Source organism: Stegostoma tigrinum, chromosome 8 (genome assembly GCF_030684315.1).
Source record: "Stegostoma tigrinum isolate sSteTig4 chromosome 8, sSteTig4.hap1, whole genome shotgun sequence".
Classification (NCBI taxonomy): Eukaryota; Metazoa; Chordata; class Chondrichthyes; order Orectolobiformes; family Stegostomatidae; genus Stegostoma; species Stegostoma tigrinum.
The window spans coordinates 64,252,922-64,266,413 of NC_081361.1; the positions used below are offsets into that span (position 1 = coordinate 64,252,922).

At 38.6% G+C, this 13,492-nt stretch overlaps 1 protein-coding gene across 5 annotated transcripts in view; it reads right to left on the reverse strand.

The window, feature by feature from the left end:
* cc2d1b (coiled-coil and C2 domain containing 1B) overlaps positions 1-13,492 on the reverse strand; it is a 59,641-nt gene that overhangs the window by 35,215 nt on the left and 10,934 nt on the right. For all 5 annotated transcript variants that reach the window (XR_007248429.1, XM_048539274.2, XM_048539276.2 and 2 more), the window contains 5 exons: positions 13,300-13,424; positions 12,125-12,200; positions 9,623-9,736; positions 6,809-6,939; positions 601-673 (listed from right to left, as the gene is read on the reverse strand). Coding sequence is in view for 4 of the 5 variants with exons in the window: in XM_048539274.2 (XP_048395231.1) it covers positions 601-673; positions 6,809-6,939; positions 9,623-9,736; positions 12,125-12,200; positions 13,300-13,424 (519 nt within the window). In the remaining variant the exon portion in view is untranslated. The remainder of the gene's footprint in view (positions 1-600; positions 674-6,808; positions 6,940-9,622; positions 9,737-12,124; positions 12,201-13,299; positions 13,425-13,492) is intronic.

Here is a 13,492-nt window from a genome sequence, read left to right on the forward strand (position 1 = left end):
AGCCCATAAAGATACAGAACAGAATTAAGCCATTCAACCCATTTGTGTCTCCTCCACCATTCAATCATGTCTTGGTTGTCTTGAACCCATCTTGGCCAGCAATACTAAAACAGCATTGAAGATGTCGATAGAACTAGAAGGGATACAAGTAGAGCAGCCAGCCAGAACAATGCTGTCATTTTGCATTTCTGTGCTACTCTTGCAGCTACTTCATTTGTTCTTACTGTCTATCAATATTATTACAGACTACTAAGTCACTGCTTACAAAGTTTGAAATGTTGTATCTTTATTGAGCAAAAAGTGTTTACACCTCATTGAAGTGTAACATCATGTATACAACGTAGAAAGCAATTTACTGAAGCAGTTAAATAGAACTTAAAACCGAAGTTAACAACAACTCCATAGTGAAGTAATATCTCACTACATTTAATAGTTTCAGGCAGACTAGGCTATTAAATGTAATTACATTCATGTAAACTTTCCATTCCATATAAAGACAAATCATGATAGTACAAATGCACTAAATTAAAGCAGTAAGGATTATATGTGCAAACATGGATTGATTTTTATGAATATACTAAAGTTTATGTCATTACTTACCTGGTGGTATGGGAAGATCTGAAAAATCCACTTTCCTTCCAACTTTGTGAGCTCTGATGGCATCTTGATATTGCTTCAAAATGAACAAAAAGAAAACTACTTAATATTCGGTCAGACTGAAAAAAGTGGTGACTACTGAAGTGTTAAAAATAAGCCATTTTTACATTCCTGTGAGCGATGTGCATTTGGGCATGTGTCACGAAGAAAAAGATTTCTATTTATAAAGGGAACTCTTGGGTTTCCAGTGATAATACTGACTCCAAGCATCTTTGTGATTTCACTCTCACCGATTTCTCAGTCATCTCACTGATTTTGTGCTAAATATCATATTTTCTTTAGCAACTCTAGTACAAATGTTATAAAGCGAGGTTGACCCCTCCCCTTCTGATAACTAAAGCTAAAACACCCAGAAAGGCTTGCCTCTCATCCCCAATCTGTTACAGATAAGTCGTTAAATGAAAAAAAACTCCTGACACTGTCAACAAGTAAAAATTTATTAATCTAACTCTAACAGAGAACAAATTAACTGAATTATTTAAAAGAAAACAAAAAACCTCTAATTACTATCTATTCCCAAATAAAACAAAATTCTAAAGGTATGCTGTTCCAATAAATGCCAGTTCCACTTGCATAAACCAAAATAATAAAAGAAAAATTCCAACTTTGTCCCTCAAAACTACAGCCAGGGTACAATCTTCCAGAATGTTCTGTGCCTTCTCTATTGATCTTCAATCAGGAACATCTTGTCCTTTGAATTATGGTGTCAGGAATATTAGCTAAGAGTGCCGCAGTACCTTTACTTAGTTGATGCCTTCTCAAAAGGCAGAGATAGCTGATCTCTTCAGACAGCAGTTCCACTGTCTGCTGATTTTGCGAATGCCCTCTTTTTTTAAGAATACTCTCTATGACATATCAAATTCTTAGAACAGGATTTGTCCAATGTTGTCAAACCACCAGATTTAAATTTAATTGATTTTTAGTCTAAGTGTCTGGTGAATTTAACCAGTTAATTTCAAACTGGTGGTTTTGATAAGACAAAACTGCTGCCTGGACGGCTAACCACACTGCCTTTCAATACAAAAAAGTTTCCAATTCAGGTGCCCTCTGTGCACCTGCAAACCCTTAAACTGCCAACAGACATCATTATTTTTCTCCAGGCCTACAAAAAGCACATCTTTCAAACTGACTACACGTTCCTCCCTCAGCAAATTCTAACGTCCTGCCTTCCAATCCACAAATACTCTAACCAACTTTACAATACAAACACTTCAAATAGCCTTTGAAAATCTTTTTGTGCCTCTTTTGCATGGGACCAAAGGAAAAGACTGCTGACAGCCTCTACCAATTTCCTCTATACAGAACTCTATTTCTTGAAGGCAGTTACAATTAAAGGTCAAGTTTCTTTTCCTGTTCTTGAGAGCTCTACACAGAATACATGTCATGTACGTAAAAGGCAATGCTTGGTTAAGATATATGTGAGCCCTCTGAAAGGTGGATTATTTATAATGGGAGTAGCAAAATGGCAGAAAGCTAAATAATTACTTTCTGCCTGCTTTCATGGAGGAAGATGTAAGAAATCTTCCAGAATTAGAGAACCAAATGATTACGAAGAATGTGGAGTTGAAGGACTTTACTACTAGTAATAAGGTTCAGAGAGAGAAATTATTAGGCCTGGAAGTTTTCTAAGTACTTGATAGCCTACATTCCAGAGTTTTGAAGGAGATGGGTATTGGGATAGTCATGTGCTGATGCTCAACTTCCAAATTCTTAGGTTCTGGAACGATTCCTGCAGATTGAAAGCTTGCAAATGTCACCCTTCTATTTGAGAAAGGAGCAGGGGAAAAGACAAAAGAACTACAAACCTGTCAGCGTTGCCTCAATAGTAAGGAAAATACTAGAATCTATCATAAAGCAAGTAATAAATGGAAACTTGGATTCCAAGAAAACTTAATTTGGAATAGTCAGCATAAATTTATGAATGGGTAATAGTGTTTGAGAAACATTTTGAAGTATTTCAGGGGTGTATCAAAAGAAATACATTTTCATCATATAAGGATTGGCGATCAAACAGAAAACAGTGTAGTAATAAATGGTGCATTCTCAAATTGACAGTCTGACCAGAGGCATACCGGAAAAACAAGCAGTACTGGGGACTCCAGCCATTCAAAAATATCTGTCAAAGATTTGGAGTTAGGAAGGGCTGTTGTAGCAAGTGTTAGTGTTCCTACTTCTGGGTCAGGATGTTGGGGCTCAAGATCCACCTACTCCAGAGACGTACCCGAACAGTTTGATGAAACTATCTGGAGTCAGGGGGACGAAATGTAGTATTTCCAAAAATTGCAGGTGATGCAAAGCTCAGTGGGAAATGTTGTAAAAAGTAAAGAATACGTAAAACAGCTTCAGGAAGATTTGGTCAGGCTCTGTGAATCGGCAGGGACACGGCATATAACATGTAAAAACGTGAGATTACTCATTTTGGAAACAGGATATTTCTTGTATGTGATGAGGGAGGAAGCTGGATGTGTGCAGGGGAGTTGTTGGAGGTGGAGCTTGTGCATGCAGGAGTTTCCTTGTGAGGGCTAGTGGAAGGAAGGGCAATGCGTGACAGTGGGAACGAGGGATAGGGAATTGGGAGGGCGAGTGCATATTCATGATTACTGTTGCAACAAACCTTATCTTTCTGAAATCTGCTCAGTGGCTTCTTGACTAAAGTCACACTAGTTCCCTTTCCAACCCTTATTTGATCTCTACTGAGACCTTAACTGCAGTATATAAATTTGATTTTCATATCTAGTGAAGGATACTGCCTCGAAACCACAGTGAGCGATTTCCCCATTGCCCTGTGCATGTTTTGACTCCTGGTGAATGAGTGAGTAACGTGCATAAATAATAAAGAACTGAGACAAAGAAACAAGTGTCTGAAAAAGAAGGGATCAAACATGTTAAATATGAATGTCGAGTTCAACTGATCCTTTAACTTTTAAGGACCGGCATGAAATTTGTTCACAGTAATCGAAGATTAAGTGATTTTTAATTACTAAGATGCAGTTATCATGAATCGAAGCCTGTAACATGATTAAACTGGTGCAAAAATATTGCACTAAACAGATAAAACCTGCACCATTTTGTTATAAGTATTAAACTGATAATGTTAAAGTTATTAAGTTTGTAATAAGTGGCCACCTGGGTTTGTTGCTTGGGATCAGAGGGGTCGTGGGGCTGAGATTATTATCTCGTTAGCCGTGAGGACAGAACAGAGAACTTGCAGTAAGATGATCAAAAAACTTGATGAGGCTGTCAACATAAAACTGGCCAATCGCTAAGCCTGATAAAGGCAGGTTCAGCCACATGGAAGTTGATCAAGTGGGTAGAAAGGAACTGTGCCTGGGATACCAGCTAGCCAATGATAAAGTAGTCTATCAACTATCTGGACAGTAGAAGGAGAAAACTGATCATTCTCTCCGTTCCAACTCTCAGACAAGCCCCAGGTTTGAACATAAGTCTGTGTGCAAGTGACTTTTTGTATTTTGAATAAATATGTTGTGCACAAACTCATGTGGCACAGATATAGTGTCCATACCTTTGGCCAGAAGATACAGGTTCAAGTCTGACCTGACAGAGGTGTGTCCCAACCGATCAGAATGGTTTACTTTAAAATAATTTCTAGGACTCTTCCGGTACAGTGACACCTATATCTAAATCAGAACTTCTGTGTTCAAATTCACCAATTCAGAGGTTTCTCATTGCAGGTCTATTAAAAATACTTCTAAATGTGTTATTTCATTACACTATAAAAATATGCTGTACGAACTGATATCTAGGGGAAGGCAGTGGTGTAGCAGTATGTGGTATGTCACTGGACTAGTTATCCAGAATAGGTTAATGTTCTGGGAACATTGGTTTGAATCCTGTCAAAGCAAGTGTTGAGATTTGAATTGGATAAAAATCTGAAATAAAAAAAACTAGCCTAATGATAACCATGTAACTACTACTGATTGTCATTAAAAACCCATCTGGTTCACTAATGCCCTTCAGGAAAGGAAAACTGCTGTCCTGGCTTACATTTTTCTCCAAACCCACAGCTAAGTCTCTTAACATGACTCTTAAATGGGATGAGCAATAGCAATAAATACTGACCAGGCCATACCCTGTGAATAATTTATTTTTAAAAGCACTCATTTGGGAGACTCGAGTGAGCCTGTGAACGAAAAAGGAAATATTAACGTGCAAAATTTAGTAGGTTACCGTTTACAAAGATCCCCTGGATTGGTTCCTGGGTTGAAAGCATTATCCCATGACAAGAGACAAGTAAAATGGGCCTACATTCTCTTGCATTTAGAAGAATAAGTGACCTCAGTAAATTGTACAAGATTCTGAAGCAGACTGACAAGATTGACTCCCCGGCTGAGAAATGTGGCACTTAGGCATAGTCTGAAGATGAATTGATTATCGAGGACTGAGATGAGAAATAATTTCTTCATTCAAAGGGTTGTGATTGTACCCTAACCCTATTCTACACCAGAGGGTTGTGGGTGCTCCATCACGGAATCATTATTCGTTATTCGCAGTTACTCATTAGCAAATGTTACAATGCTACCCTACACCAAAAGTTTATTGGAAATGACTACCAAACTCAAAAGACCACATAGATCATGATTGCACACAATCTCACATGGGAAATTGATAAAGAAGATAAAAGCACAGAGTAATCCAGAGTAATTTGCATGCTAGATCCAAAATTGGCTTTGTGGTAGAAAACTGTTTGAGCTTGGAGGATAGTGTCCAGTGGCTTACCTATAGAAATCAGTGCTGACTCCCTTATTGTTTGTGCAATATATAAATAGCATAGAAGAAAATGTGGGGCAATGATAAGTATATTTGCAGATGACATGAAGATTGGCTGGGTGGCTGATAGTGAGGAACAAAGTCTTCAACTACAAGAAGATACAGACAGATTGATCACCTGGGAAGAGCAGTAACAGATGGAATTTACCTCCAATATGCTTCTGGGGATCCAATTTGCAAGAAGTAACAAGACAATGGATACCCAGTGACTGGTAGGTCACTAGGGAGCTCTGAGGAACAGTGGGGCCTTGGGGTGCTTGCCCATAGATCCCTGAAGGCAGGAGGACCGGTTAAAAGAAAAAAAGTTAAGGAGGAAACTTGTCTTTATCAGCCATGGCATAGATGGAAACAGCAGCTAGTTTATGCTGGAGCTGTACAGAACTTTGAGGCCATGGCTGCAGCATAATGACAGGAACTGTACATCATGCTGTAAAGAAAGATGTGATTGCACTGGAAGGAATGCCAAGGAGACTCACCAGGATGTTGCCTGGGAGAGAGCAGTTTAGCTATGAAGAGAAGCTAGATAAGCTTGGGTTGTCATCTTTAGAGCAGGGAAGGCTGAGAGGGGACCTCAGAATTAAACTAACTTACATTTACCAGATATTAGTGGACATAATCTAGTAGAATGTAGTGCAGGCAGAGCTGTTATAAAGGACAGCTCTACGTAGCAATGTACGGACAGGTAGTGAGTCAGGGGATGTTTGTCACCGTCGGGTCACCATGACGGAGGTGAACCGAAGGTTGGGTTGGAAGGTGTTGAAGTGGGCGAACTGTTCGAGCTCCTCTGGGGAGCAAGAGGCGGCGCCGATACAGTCATCAATGTAACAGAGGAAGAGGTGGGGTTTGGGGCCTGTGTAGGTGCGGAAGAGGGACTGTTCCACGTAGCCTACAAAGAGGCAGGCATCGCTGGGGCCCATGCGGGTGCCCATGGCCACCCCCTTTGTCTGTAGGAAGTGGGAGGAATCGAAAGAGAAGTTGTTGAGGGTGAGGACGAGTTTGGCCAGGCGGATGAGGGTGTCGGTGCCAGAGTATCATCAGTCCAGCCTTTCAAATTCTGAGGAAATGAACAGGATTATGATATCTAGAGAATGTGCAACAAAAGAGGATCTTATCTTTTACTACTCAGCTGGGATTTCCAAAACTGCATGGGAGCCATTTAGTTAAGTGTGTAACATATCTGTTTCTTGATCACCACTGAATTGAGTAGTCTGATTAAACAAAGTCACATACATGAATTATAACTGAGTTAGGCAAGTTAAGTAAGGATGGTTGGGTACTGCACCTCAGCAAGAGGAGCTCAACACATTTAAAAAGGGAACTGAGAATAAAAATCTTCCAAGGATATCCCCAAAAATTTATGTACCTTTGCTATTCTTTCATGCATCCTTGCTTTACGGTCATTCCCATCAGCTTTAGCTTGAGCTGCTACTGTCTTATATTTCTCCATTCTTTGATGTAGAGCTTCTATAACATCTTTAGGCGGCAGAGGTAGGCCTAAAATTACAACATCACATGTCTGATTAAGTTAATAGATACTCAGTAGAAATTATTGAGTTACACTGTCAAAAGCTGTTATGCATACTGAATTCGTTTAGTTACCAGTTTGACGAAGTAATTTTGCTAACTTCAATTTGCTGCATTCTCTCCCCCCACCCTCCCATATTCTCTATCTACCGTTCCTCTCCTATCAACCTTTTTTCTAGTCCACTCTAGTGGCTCCTTTCCCAGTCCAAGGTTGAATCATCTCTCTGCTCTCCAGCCCTGTTTGAATTGAATAACGCCCTTCACTGGGGCTCATATGCAACACCATTTACGCAGTGCCCTTTGACAGTCAATGACATTACCATCACTGACTTGTTTACTTCAACATCTTGGGGGTGGCCTTTGACAAGAAACTGACCTGGACTCGCCTAACAAGTACTGCAGCTCAAAGAGCCAGCCAGTAGCGAGCAATTCTTGCAGCAAGTAACTTACTATCTGACTCCCGAAACCTGCCCAACATACACAAGTCGTAAGTCAGGAGCGTGATGCCGTGCCCCCCAGTTGTTTGGATGCATGCAGCTTCAACAACATTCAGGAAGCCTGAGACCATACAATACAAAGCAACCCACTTGACTGGCACCACATCCACAAACATTCACTTCCTCAACACTGACATTCAATAGCTATATATACCATTTACAAGATGTGCTGCAGAAATTCACTAAGGATCCTCAGACAGACCACAATCATCTCCAACAAGGTCAGGAGACACACAAGACCACCACCTGTAAGCTCCCCACCAAGATGCATACCACCGGAACTTGGAAATATCAGGTTTTTTTAGTGCTTTTGGGTCAAAATCATGGAACTCCCTCCCTTACAGTATTATCGACATGAAATGGACTGCAGTGGTTAAAAAAGGCAGCTCATCACTATTACATTCCAAGAAGGAGCGGCAGGCAGCAAAATTAGACTAAGCCGTTTTCCACTCAAAATGATCGACAACAAGATGACATCAAGTGATCAAAGTGACTGTCCACCATGTTATCAAATACATAAAAAACATCACCTTCTCAAGGGAACTAGGGATGAGAATAAATGCTGGCCTAGCCAGCAATGTCTGAATCCTGCAAATAAAAGAAAGATTTTCCCTATCCAGCTTTGTGATGATTCAATCCCATATACCATTTCTAAGACATCACTCTAAGGAGCTGTATTAGTATACCAATAGGGGCTAACCAGCATCTACTTAGTTCCCCAGGTAGCACTGCGCCTCATGGGAGAATTGCTTGGAAGAACTCACCTCCTATCACTATGGCAGAACTTGATCGGCATACGCATGTTGCCATTGATACAAAGCATGTAATAGAAAGCACACATTATATAACAAAATATGACACCTTGAAGCAGAAGATCTAAACTTTACTTCTGTAATGTTTAATATTCAAGTCCCTAAACCCACAAATATTTGGTCAAATTATAATGGGGAATAAAAATATGCACATCAAAATGACAGACGTTGAAGAGGAAGTTTGGGTAAAGTTTTCTGACATTCTCATATTGAGTCAAGATGCATAGGTTATATATCAACTGAAGGAAAAAACCCACTAAATTCCAAAAAGATTCAACAACTTGCTATCTATTATCTGCATAGAAACTTATCATTTGTATAGTTGTAAAAACCTACACAAGAAAGAAAGTGCTGCACAACTAGTGCAAAGTGTTTAATGTTTGAAACACTCAGATTCTAGAACTCTTGACAATCTATGTTCAAAATCAAAATTCATCAGTAGGAAGAAAATTATATATTATAATCGAAGAGTTTTAAGGCTAATTGGTCAAAACTGTAGATTTAAGGTTCAGAATAGCATGCATTTCTAGTTAACAATAAAATAACATCTCTCAACTCTGCAACATCACTTTAGGTCCAGAAAATTCTGTAAGGCTTTCAGTTAAGTAAAATGTTTCCATTTATATTTTTCCAAGTACATTGTTAACTGAATAAACATGTCAATAACATGAAACATTTAAAAACAACGTTGTCAGCTTTCGTTGTTTTTGGCACTTCTCCAAATTTTGCCAATACTTGCTGCTGACTGCACTAAACAGAGGCACCCAAAACTTTGAAGCCTCAATGCAAGATATGACCTGAAGCTTTAAACTCCCATAGCATTAACTCCCTGCATTTTTAAAATTATGAATTTGAAATACTTGTTTTTCTCATGAAAACATCCAAAGCTACTGTGCTTTATTACAGATTACATATTAGTAGATCATGGAAGATCACAGGAAGTTTAGAGAATCCCTACAGTGCAGAAAAGGGTCATTTGGCCTATCTAGTCCACATCAGCCATCCAGACAGCATTCCACCCAGACCCCTACTCTACCCCCATAACGCAGTGTTTTTTATGGCTAATCCACCACACCTACACATCCCTGGGCACCACAGACAATTTAATATGGCCAATACACCTAACTGACACACCTTTGGACTGTGGGAGCATCTGGAGGAAACCCACACAGACAACGGTAAAGCATTCAAATTCCACACTGTAACCCAAGGCTAAGATTGAACCTGGGTCCTTAGTGCTGAGGCAACAGTACTAACCACCGACCCACTGTGCCACCTTTAGTATTATGCATTAATACAGTGCATATCAATGACTTTTACAGTGTACAGTTAGACACACCATACCGGATTCTACAATGACTTGATGTTCAGTTTTCAAATCCTTTCCCTGCTGATCCGGAAGAGTTACTACACTTGAAGGATTGAGTGATTTTTCCCGGGCTGAAGTATCTGTCAAAGCTTTTGAACACATTTTTAAAAGTTTATAACAGTTACTTTACGATATACAGTAATAAACCTGCATTCAGTTTTAGTTTCAAAGCATAGCAAACCTATCCGACAGACCAGTTAATTGAACTGCGGCAGCTGACAAACATTGAAGTTATTCGTCTGTCAGGAGGCAGAACTGCGCTATATATGAGTGATGGCTCCAAGTTTTAAATAGTTGATCAGCTTTTTTCCAAAATCGCAAACCATGAATTTCTTTCGTGTATTTACAATGACTTATTCTTGCTAGTTAGTCTATTAATTATGACTAATTACAAATTATAAAATACAAGTTTCAAATGTTCCTGACTTTCCAACGTTGAACTTTCACGTCTGGCATGAGAAAACATCTATACATATAAAGACTCAAAGATCTGAGCATATAAGACACGTATGTTGAGAATGGATCTGATGATCTTCACCTAGCGCCCAAGCATGCCAAACAGCTGCGAGAATAAATATGCAGCAAAATGTAGCGGAACATTATTTTTGGAAGGTTTCGGGTTCCTTTTTGAGTCAGTTAACATCAGCCAGTAAGCCAGCTGGAGATACTGTTCATGGGAATCAATTTGAAAAGCAGTAATGCAGAATTACATGTCTGTTCAGCCCTAACAATTTGATTTCAACTTGCTAATTTTACATGAGGTGCCCCAATAACTGTTTCCGAAGCAGGCATTAGGGGAGCCAAATCCTTGTGTTGATTACTGTCAGAATGTGTTAACATTTGAGGAGAAAGAGGTAATAGGAAAGTAAAGGCCAGACCATATATTTTGGCAAGGAACTGTTAGAGAGTCAGTATCATACAGCATGGAAACAGACCCTTCAGTCCAACCAGTCTATGCTGAACACAATTCCTAGTTAAACTAGTCCCACCTGCCTGCTCCTGGCCCATATCCTTCCAAACCTTTCCTATTCATGTACTTATCTAAATGTTTTTTAAATGTAATTGTACCCACATCCACATATTCCAGAAGTTCATTCCATACGCAAACCAGCCTCTAAAAAAATTTGCACCTCACATCTTTAAGTCTCTCTCTCTCTCTCCTCCCTTTGAAATTGGGCCCGCTACGCTTGAAATAACCCATCCTAGGGAAAAGACAATTACCATTAATTCTACCTACACCCTTCATTTTTTTTAAAAAACAACTTCTTTAAGGTCACCTCGCAATGACCTATGCTATAGTGAATAAAGTCCCAGTCTATCCAGCCTTTCTTTACAACTCAAACCTTCTATACCCAGCAACATCCTTGTAAATCTCTTCTGAGCCCTTTCCAGCTTAATAATATCCTTTCCGTAAACGGCCGAGCAGAATTGGATACAATATTCTGGAAGAAGCCTCACCAAAATCCTGTACGACCTCAACATGACTTCCCAACTCCTATACTCAAAGGACCGAGCAATGAAGGCAAGTGTAATAAACCTTTTTAACCAACCTGTCTATATGCAGCACAAACTTAAAGAATTATACATCTGAACCCCTAGGTCCTTCTGTTCTCCAGTACAACCCCATCCTGTTATTACTATGAAGATCTGATTGTTGCCCTGCTCTCCTGCCATACATATACTGCACCAATTTGTGTTAAAGGTTTGAAGGAAACAGGTTTCCTGGGGTTCTCTAACAACCAGCATATACAATGTTCAACTGTTCTACTCGAAAGAAGAGGAATGTGAGCATGTTAAAATAATTCTTGTAAAAGCTCCCAAACTACTTCAGTTATAGTCACAGCGGAGGATAGCAGAGAATAATTGACACCAATATAATTCTGCCTGTTCAATAATGTATGCTAGAATTTTGGTAAATTCATTAAAATATCCTATTATCAAAATGGGTCACTTGGAAAATATACTAAACTGTAGCACTACATATATACAAGAATAACTTTAGAAGTCAACTTTTATTAAAACATTAATAATTAATCATTCAGCATTGTTAAAATTGCTGCTTACAATTAGAGGACTTGAGATCTTAGATGAAGAAACAGAATTTAAATCTATGCATAAGTAAAAGGAATTTTAAGTATTTCAGTATTGTTTAGCACTGGATACAGAGGTAGACTAAGTGCATGATTAGACTAAAATGAATTGCTGTGAGGCTTGTGCATTTGCACTTGAAAGTGATTGACACTACTACACAACTGAACATATTGTGATCAGCTCAGAATAGAGCAACATGAAAAAAAAACAAAAAACTTCTGTAGCATTACAATGTTGTGTAGTAGTACAATAAATTTTGAGAGCGCGCTTAAAAATAACCAAAGATCTAGATTTGTCTCTAAATTACAACACACTAACATAGGAAATTTTATAACTGGGCAAAAACAAAGCCAACAAATCTGCATTACAAATCTACACATTCGCACCTGTTGGCGATGGTGGCAGGTTAGTCAGATCCACAGGCTCCCCGCTGTCCAAAGCCTTTATCACAGCGTCAAATTTCTGAAGAAACAAGAAATGGAAAAAAAAACTTACAATTCTAGATTTGTGTATATCCATTAAAATTACAAATGGCACAGTTATAATAGTCCAAAATAATTGCATCTGCAGGCAGAACACAACGTTAGTAATTCAACCCAAAAAGCAAGCTGCAAGCCTTCAGCATGTCATGCAAAATCTGTGGAAAAACCAAATCAGTTTTTCCAAGTTAATTATCTTTCAAAACCATCAACTGCAAGGTTTTCTGTTTCTTTCCAGATAAATACTGCCTGGCTTGCTGAGATTTTCTTATATTTCCAGACCGTACTTCAGCTGATACCCTAAACCTGACATAAGTGTTTTTCAAAACATGTTACTCTATGTTAGCAAATCTGTTTTCCTTCGAGACTCAATTATTCTTAGGTGAGTAGAGAATCACGTCAGAGCTTAACTGGTCAAACAGCTTTAGAGGTTGAAATGTGCTTATCAGTCTGAGGCTGCGATGCAAAAGCAACGAATGATATTGAACTATGTGTCTGCAAGACTAATCAATATACACATTGAATTAAACTTTACAATTAATGCACTAAGTTTTGAAAGTGAGAAATACTTCGCTATTGCCCACACTTCAATTTATTTGTAATTTACTTTCCCCCCTTTTTTTGCAGTATACATTTCCCAAAAAGAATTGTTGGAAAACTGATCCCAAGTATCAATGAATCTCAATGCTTAATACCCTACTATAATGTTAAGGGTGCAGCACAGGTTATTCCGATTTGCTCTTCCTTCCACAGTGATCTTGTCTGTTTCTGTCATAGCTGTTGTTGACAAAATTAATACCATAAACCAAACTTTTAATAGAACCAGACATACAACTCACACCAGGCAGTGATACTGATATCCAACTTCATTCTTCAGATATTATTTTTCATTAATTCTACAAAACACTGTCAATGAAGCTTGACTCTACCTTGAAAATGTTGCAAACAAAATCTATGTAAGCATTTTTTGTAACTCCATTTTATAATGGTTCCATTTCTGCAAATTTTCAATTTCAAGTGAATTCTAAATTACTTTAGAACAGTGAATGGATTTTTTTTTTTAAAAAAGGAAAAAGCTTTACTTTGCTGATTTTCATGTATTCTTTAGCTTGTGTGATGTCTCCCGCCTGTTTTGCTCTCAGTGCAGCCAATTTATACTCGTTCTGTCTCCCAAACAATAATACTTTTGTTTTCGTTTCACCACTTCCTGCAAAGCATAGAAACAAAACTACCTTTAAAAAGACCAAATACATTTGCATCAAGGCTGGCTTCAAA